At 48.1% G+C, this 8,763-nt stretch overlaps 1 protein-coding gene across 1 annotated transcript; it reads left to right on the top strand.

Moving 5' to 3' along the window:
- Positions 1 to 896: 896 nt before the first annotated feature.
- LOC144722351 (beta-galactoside alpha-2,6-sialyltransferase 2-like) lies at positions 897 to 6,957 on the top strand. The gene is made up of 5 exons (XM_078600538.1): positions 897 to 2,335; positions 3,062 to 3,159; positions 4,293 to 4,394; positions 4,796 to 4,991; positions 5,748 to 6,957. The coding sequence occupies exons 1-5, from the start codon at positions 1,828 to 1,830 to the stop codon at positions 6,005 to 6,007; spliced, it is 1,164 nt and encodes a 387-aa protein (XP_078456664.1). The 5' UTR covers positions 897 to 1,827; the 3' UTR covers positions 6,008 to 6,957.
- Positions 6,958 to 8,763: the final 1,806 nt, after the last annotated feature.

Genomic DNA, 8,763 nt, shown 5'->3' with positions numbered 1-8,763 from the left:
TGAAGGTGAGCGGGATTTAAATGATGAGATAAAGACGCGGACACATGGCAGGCAAGGGGTGTTTTTGAGTAAGTTGAACGTGATCATTAAACGTAACACGCACACACGCGCAGACACCAACGTGACGAACGTGTTACTTACCTGCTATGACACAAATCAGAAACGTGATAATAAAAATAAAAATGTATCAATGAATAAAAGTTTAAAAATCATCTTGGGAGAGAAAAGCTCATGATTGCGTTGAGAGCTATAAAAAAGGGAACACGTGAATTAAAAGAGCATACGGGGGGACTACAAGGTATAATTGTTTAACGTTAAGCAAACTTGGGCAGGGAACATCTCGAAGGCCGATGTACGAGACGGGTGCAGTATTTCAGCCAAAGGAGTGGACGCGTCGAAGAGGATGACCGCCATGGAAACAGATTGACGAGGTGAGTTCATGAATGTTGAACTTATTTCGCACCGTACGTAGCCAACCATGATAATTATAATCGGAGGTGCGGGCGGGGGAAGGACAACAAACGAAACGCACATAGAGCAGTTTGTGTTCAGCACTGAGCCGTGAGCGTTTGCGATTGCGTGGTGAGGCCTTCATCCAGCAGTGGATAGAAAATGACTGATAACTCAAAATTAGGTAAAAAAAACTCGTTATTTTAACAATGATATTGAAGAACTAAATCATTCGCCTACTTCAGCAGTTGTTTCTATTTGTGGTTGTCCCACCTGATGACGATTGCTTGTGTTGCGATCGAAACGTCGTGATCTATTTTTTTTTCTATCTACGTGACTTTACCCAAAGAACCAAAGAGTATGGATTTCTGCAGTCACGAAAGCTTCAAATCAAGATTTAATTATTCAGTTGCGTCCACGTGCAGTGGTGAGCGTTGGGACACCGAGGGAGGAGGAGGAGGAGGCGCGTGGCGCTCACCCATGCGACCGTGCCTACCCCAGCGCGATGCCAGAGAAACGCAATAATCAATCTCCCTCTTGCCGCATACCTGTCCCTCCACACGTGAAAAAATATCAAAATATTGTTGACACAAACCCATCAGCCGCACCGGTTCGTTACCGACACGTGCAGAACTGTCTCGTACCTCTGGAGCTCGACTTCGCGTCTTCACGGGAACATCTCATCCCGTCGCAAGTGGTCGGTCGGCTCAGAACGCGCCAGAGCGACAGCGGCAGAATCGGAGTTCATCATCATAAATGCGTTTATTTAAAAAATAATACATTAAAAAAACTACACACAACAGCCGCTGGAACGCAGCACGGAGCCCAGGATGGAGCAGAGCCCAGCCCAGCCCGCTACCGCTTCGACCTCCACAAGCCCCAGGGGACTCCTTTTAACCTCACCAATCTCAGGTGGCCTTACTCCAACGGGAGTGGCACCGCGTGTTCCTCATCACCCGCTGCTATGTTCTATTGGTATACGTCTGCGTGATGGTCGAGCAAGGCTTCTCCAAATTACTTATTGACAAACCCCCAACCCCCTGAATAAACGATACCCGTGTGTGTGTGTGACACAGATCGTAACACGTGGAATCGATGGTGGAGACATAGGCGCGCGAATTCCACCAAAAAGCAGACGAAGAGGAGCGCGCCGCTCTCCATCGGGAGGCGAACGAGGCGCGCGCTGCGAGGGCTGCGCGCGCGTCTCCTGCCGAGAATTCCAGCGGCTCCTCCAGCCCTCCCCAACCCCTCCCTTCCACCCCCAACGCCGCCCCCAACCCCGTCTCGTGCGCGCACCTGCGCGGAACCACGGAGCGAGACGCGCGCCTTGCCCGGGGGGAGTCTCTCGCATCGGAGCCGTGGCGCGAGCCAGCGGCCATGTGGCTCCGGGTGGGTCCCAAATCTCTCCTCGCTCTCACGGTCACCGCCACCTGCCTGCTGGTGCTGCTCTCGCTGCTGCTGCTGCCGCCAGGCTCCAGTAGAACGGCGGCGCCCCTGACCCTCTGCGCGCGGGACCTGACCGACGAGCTGACTCAAGCGCCTCCGCTCGCCCGGTCCGCGGCGCCCTCCGAGGGGGCGGGAGGGTCCCGCGGAGCGCCGTCGGGCCCCGTGCACGTGGAGATGACCCGGGCGTGGGAACGCTGGACTCGGCGGCGCAGCGACGGCGTAGGGGCGACGCCCCCCCGGGGGCAGCTGCTGTGCGCGCTGCGGGGGCTGGCGCGGCGCGGCACCGAGGTGCTGCGGCGCCACGAGGCGGCCGGGGCGCCGGGGCGCAAAGCGCTGCCCGCGGTGTCCCTCGCCCGGCAGCTGTCGGGGAAGTGGCGGCGATGCGCCGTGGTGATGAACGCGGCGTCCCTGCTGCGCGCTCAGCTGGGAGCGGAGATCGGTGAGGAGACGTGGGGGGGGGGGGGGCGACTGAGGAGGAGGGATCGACGCGGGATGATGGGAGGGGGGTGAGGAATTTCTTCCAAGTGGACAAACCCTGGAGGCAGCTGTAGAGCCTGGGGCTCGGAAGGGGCTGAGAGAGTCGAGATTGCTTGCAAGGTTCAGGTATTTATAACAAATTAAAAGCCCCATCTGCCCCTAATGTTTATTGAAAGCCCTTTGATCCAATGTAAATTAATAATTAGGCCCAGGAATGGTTATTTAGTGTTAAGCAACACACTAACACTAAAATTGTTACCATTATGCAATGTACTTGCAATATTTTATAACTTTTATTTTTAATACAAATAATTGAGTTATACATTTTTAATTCTTGAAGGGTTTGTCTGTTATCATATGCCAATTTTGAACGATTAGGAAACCTTAAAAAATATATATCGTTATCAGGCCATATGGTGCAGTCCCCAACTATGATTAACTTGATCTCTCCTGTCTCTATTGATGTGCTATGATGAAGGTCCATTGCCAAAATCATTGCTTATGACGTTATTTTTTCCCATTTTAAGGAAAGTCTTCTTGGAAATTGTTATTTGTACTCGTGCACCACTGTCAATACGTTACTCGATCACCAAACCCACCTTAGTGATACATTTCACCATGAGAGTGACTGACAGGATAACGAATTAAACCTCGATTCAGGAATGTATCCACTTGTGCGCTCGTCCAGATGGCCACGACGCGGTCATGCGCTTCAACTCGGCACCCACGGCCGGCTATGAACTTCACGTGGGCACCAAGACCTCCATTCGCCTCGTCAACTGGCAGGTAAGGTCGCCACTTTGTTGAGTTGTCACTCTTGGCCGGGTCGCTTCTGAAAATTAAGTGATTACCTCCCGGTGGGGGGTTAAGGAGGGTATTGGTGTTTGAAAAAAGAGAGAATTAAGAATATTTCTTTACACTGGAGGAATCCACAAAATGGATAATTGGTTAAAATATTGATGTTCATTATTTGTACATGTATTTCTTAGAACCATGTTGGGGCAGGCAAAGAGGGAACTCGGTTGAACACGGGATACAGGAGCCGCGAAAGGCTGGGAGCCACTGACGTAGACGGCATTTGATCGTCGCTTCCACGTTGACCAGGTGTGTTGTAAGAGGTGGAAATAATCACGCTTTACCCCAATACGTACGACTTATTGATCTACGAACTGTGGTGAACCCTTTTATACTTACGTGTGGAGAGAGGTATTATTAAACGTTCTACCATGAAGGAATATGGAAGATGCAATCGTACCAGCGGCCTCTGGATTGCAAGTCCAGTGGATTAACCATTCAACCACGGCAGCACCGTGGTTAAACACACTCAGAGTTGCTTTATTGTTTTGGGAAGTACTTATGATTTCAACACAGGGGCGCCACGGTGCCGAGATGCCAACTGCCTGGCCTGGTGTGCCACTTTGTTGAGCTATCAATGTATGGCCGGGTTACTTTTGAAAAAGAGCTATATATAGTTCAGTGGGCCTACCTGTAAAATATTAAAAAAACAAGTTACTGTAGTTTCGTAGTTTTCTCTGAAGCATTGCTTGGGTTAGAGTCCAGTAGCTTGGAATACACATCAGAGATAGGTCAGGGACAGTCCAACGTGGTGATTTGTAGCACCGCAGTTAATTACATAACAGTAGAACACATATTCTTAGGTTTTTTCCACTTGATGCAGCTAATTCGGCTGTGACGGTCCCACCTGATGACGGAGACTTGTGTTGCCTCCGAAACGTCGTGATTTTTATTTTGTTTTATTTTACTTTCATTAATTTTAATGTTTTACCTACGTGATTTACCGAAAAAACCCAAGAATATGAATCATTGCAGTCACGAAAGCTTCAAATCTAGAAGTAGAACACATCTCAATGTCTCACCACTGACCCTGCCACATTCCTTCCACTTATCTCGCTTTCCAGATCGTAAATCAGGAGGAGTTCGACTTTGAGACGAGCGAGTTGTACAGAGACATCATTCTGGTCTTGTGGGGCCCCCCTCCATATACCTGCACTAAGAAAAACGTGAGCGTTCACAAAACACAAGAATCCTTTCACACCTATTACGCAACTTGACGTGAAGGCAAGGTTCGGGAAAGGGGGCTTGGGTTCCCGCGGCTTACTGTGAGGGTCAGGTTTTGGGTTCACAGGCGGTCTCCGCTTTGTGACGGTCCGAATTTTACAACGATCCACATTCGGGATGTTTACATAACGCTACCACGGGACCGATTTACAATGCATCTTCCGATTCGACTCCCGAAGTATGGGGAGCCGTTCGGTCTGCATGCCGCAGCATTCAATCCACAAGTCACATCCACACACTCTACGCCTTCTCCTCTGCCACTGCCTCGTATTGCCCTCCTCTAACCAAGCCTTGCCGTCTTCCACTCCAAAATGCTCTCCCCCCCCCCCTCTCATCCGAGCAGCAGCAGCAGTGGAAGGGCCATGTGAATATCACGTTCCCGGCGCTCGACGCGTACATGAAGCGCAGGCGCGAGCGGCCTCGCCAGCCATTCTACCTGCTGCACCCGTGCTTCCGCCGGGGTTTGTGGGATCTGGTGCAGCGCAACGTGGGGCACGGGGAGCGCATCTTGCCAAACCCCATCTCGTCGGGGCTTCTGGGCAAGTTTTACGAGAAACGCGTGACGTGCTGACGTGCTGATAGGGCTCGTAGCGATGTCGCCTTTACTCCTATTTAAGAGTCAGAAACGGGAAGGGTTTTTCTTCACAATTCCAGCAAATCGCCTGATGAAGCTGGTTGTTCACATCACCAGCGAAACGTCACACAGTACTCAAATTGTAAATGTTGTGAGTTTAGTCTCCAACACACCGGTGTGCTGATTGAGTAACTAATTGACACGTTATTTTCACGTGACAAACCTGACTAATTGACTGTGTCGGGTGGTGGCGCGTTTAACGACACATTTATTTTCATGTGATCTAACCCCCCAAAAAAACCTTTATTATAAACAACGTAGTACTATTATTCCAAAGAGAGGACACAGGCAGAGAGAACAAGTAATCAGAGAGAGAGAAAAAAGAAGATAAGTTTATGTCGCTATTTCATTGTACCTGATGATGATTGCTTGTGTTGCAATCGAAACGTCGTATTCTATTATTTAATTTAATTTATTATTTTATCTTTAGACGTGACTTAACCGAAAGAACCAAATAATAATTCCTGCAGTCACGAAAGTTCTAAAATTAACGTAGTACTACTTTGATCTCGGTACAAATCAATTCCTGCCACCGGAACACAGGTGCCAATCCCCGACCCGTCTGGGTCAAACGAAGGTCAAAGGGGTGGTAGCACTTTGTGCGACTCGCGTGTGTGGTGGTGGTTACTAGCGCCGCCCCCTCTGCCTCGTGGTGCTGCAGGAGTAGCGCTGATGATGAGCCTGTGCCAGGAGGTGACCGTCTACGACTTCATCCCCCCGCGAGGCCGTGTCACGCAGCAGTGCCACTACTTCGAGCCCGCAAGGAACCTGCAGTGCACCCTGGGCTCCTGGCACCCCCTCATGCAGGAGAAGCTGCTGGCGATGCGCCTCTCAAACCAGCCGGCTCAGCACGCCCTCCAGAGCGGGCGTCTCGCCATGCCCGGCCTGGCCAACCTCACGTGTTCCCCTCGGCACGAATAGAAACGCGCTACCCAAGGGCTCTTTTATCTTCTTGGTTCTTTCGGTAAAGTCACGTATCCTTCTTACCCGATATGGGTAAGCTCTGATTGAATGTATCCATATTCTTAGTTTTTTTCGGTAAAGTCACGTAGATAAAAAATTGAAATTAAAATTAATAAAATAAAAATAAAATAAAAATCACGACGTTTCGGAGGCAACACAAGCTTCCGTCTCCGAAACGTCGTGATTTTTATTTTATTTTTATTTTAGTTTATTAATTTTAATTTAATTTTTTTATCTACGTGACTTTACCGAAAAAAACCTAAGAATATGAATCCTTGCAGTCACGAAAGCTTCAAATCTAGAATGAATGTATCCACTTTGCAGTTCAATCAACCGATGGTGATGACAACTGCCAGGTTTGGGAAATCTTACCTGCCTGGTCTGGGTAAACTCACCTGCTCTGTGGTGAGCATTATGGGCCATAGGGTGGCACCGTGGTAACAAGTGCCTCGTTTAAAGAAGTACAGTACATATTCTTAGGTTTTTTCGGTAAAGTCACGTAGGTAAAACATTAAAATTAATAAAAGTAAAATAAAATAAAAATAAAAATCACGACGTTTCGGAGGCAACACAAGCTTCCGTCTTCAGGTGGAACCGTCACAGAAAAAACCTAAGAATATGAATCCTTGCAGTCACGAAAGCTTCAAATCTAGAAGTACAGTACAGTAATACCTCGATATACGAAGTGGTTGCGTTCCTGGAGCATCGTTTGTATTATTGAAACTTCATACATTTAATAATTTATAACATTAGTACGATGAGGATGCGTTCCCAGCCTTTGTGTCTTACAATTTCATACTATAAACACTTAATAAATTATCATTCACGTTATAAACGAAGAACATTTATATTGAAAATTATATTTTGTATACTGTACAGAATTAACATAAAAAATATTGTGCTGTAAAATATATTCCCACTTGCCAGTGTAGTCTTGGGTGCAGTCATGAGGTTGTATTGCCCACCAAACACCATAGCTCCATAGATGGCTTAATTTCGGTATATTAAATTTGATTAAATTTTTAGGTTTCTCCGTAAAATAATGGTAACGAATCCAAAGTTCATCATACCGAACATCGATAACTGTTTTTTTACCCTTCTATCTAGCAACAAAACTGACACTTTTTTTTGTTTTGTTGCCAGATAGAAGGGTAAAAAAACAATTATCATACTTTCTTTTACTGGCAAATGAGGTTCCAATGGTGTAAATACCGAACTTCGTTCGTCAAATATACGCACATCGAGGTATTGACTGAACGTGGGTTTGATTCGTAACTCGGGCACCTTTCTCTGCGTGGAATTTCCTCGTTCTCCTCGTGCTCTGCATGTCTCCTCCTGGGTTCTCCGGTTACCTCCACATTCAGTGTCTTTGGGGTTGGCCAAAGAGCTAAATGCGGGACCCTCTTGAAAAAGTCAGCGAAATGCTACTGAGGTCAATATAATCACGTGTTTGGTGGGGGAGGGGTGTAAAGATTATAACACCAGAATTGCTGTGCGGAGGTCAATTCAAATCGCACCTCCGATTAGCACGGTTGGCTATGTATGGTGCAAAAGCAATTCTGCTTTTGTCGATATACATTTCTATACGTGTACAACAGCGATAACCCATACCTCTTAACCCCTTATCAGTGTCCACCTTATTACAGACCAATTTAGACTTTATTGGTCACCCCTTGCCCTTATACATATCAATGTTCATCCTACAAGGTCCCATCACAAGCGAGAAACACAACCAAACAGACACAATTTGTTTGCCCATATTCAAACGGCTGTAAGCCGTATGGACCTGAGAACTCAATTTCCCTGGACAACAATACGGGTAAATCGTATGGGTTTAAAGTTATGGATAACCTATTGTTCCACCGTTTTGTCCATGTGTTCACCGGTAATGTTATCCCATGTAGGATATATGTATAGAGCTTTAATCAAAGCGCTTTACAAGAATTAAAAAGTGTACATTTGTTACTCTTTGGTTCTTTCGGTAAAGTCACGTATACGTGGTTCTTTCGTGACTTTACCGAAAGAACCAAAGAGTATTTCCTGCTGTCACGAAAGCTCCAAATTAGGTTTGTGCATTTGTTATTGGCTGATGAGGAAATAGGGCGGGATAGCCCAGATCTGTCATTATTTATTTCATTCTGTGCCTGTGATTAACGCGGCACGGATTGGTTGAAGTGCATCACGTGACCGCGAGCAACCAGCCAAGCAGAGGTGAGCCCCTCCCAAACATGTACGCCCCCCGATTGGTTGAAGTGCGTCACGTTACCGCGAGCAACAGACGGGTGTGTGAGAGTGAGGCAGAGCCGTGCTCCGTCCACTGCTGCCCTGAGGGACCCCCCTGCTCTCCACTGCTGGCCTGAGGGAGAGCCGCGCTGTCTCCACTGCTGCTGTGAGGGAGCCAGACGTGCTCTCTCTACTGCTGCCCTAAGGGAGAGCCGTGCTCTGTCCACTGCTGCCATGAGGGAGAGCCGCGCTATCTCTACTGCTGCCCTGAGGCAGAGCCATGCTCGGTCCGCTGCTGCCCTGAGGGAGAGCCGTGCTCTGTCCACTGCTGCACCTGAAGGAGAGCCATGCTCTGTCCATTACATTAGTACTGCAGTTTTTTTTGTGCTTAAATCCTCTGCTGGATGAAGGCCCACCGCACGCTGTGCGAGTGGATCGTAAGGATTTACTTGACCAGTCTGTTGGGGGCCGCCGCACGCTGTGGTTGTTGG

The sequence above is a fragment of the Lampetra planeri genome, chromosome 14 (genome assembly GCF_965212315.1).
Source record: "Lampetra planeri chromosome 14, kcLamPlan1.2.h2, whole genome shotgun sequence".
NCBI lineage: Eukaryota > Metazoa > Chordata > Hyperoartia > Petromyzontiformes > Petromyzontidae > Lampetra > Lampetra planeri.
This window is presented reverse-complemented; position numbering and strand designations above follow the sequence as displayed.

Excerpts from the sequence above, each read along its gene's own strand:
- LOC144722351 (XM_078600538.1), top strand. The coding sequence starts at position 1,828 with ATGTGGCTCCGGGTGGGTCCCAAATCTCTCCTCGCTCTCACGGTCACC. Across the intron at positions 4,395-4,795 it reads ATACCTGCACTAAGAAAAAC|CAGCAGCAGTGGAAGGGCCA; the intron begins GTGAGCGTTCAC and ends TCATCCGAGCAG. Across the intron at positions 4,992-5,747 it reads CATCTCGTCGGGGCTTCTGG|GAGTAGCGCTGATGATGAGC; the intron begins GCAAGTTTTACG and ends GTGGTGCTGCAG.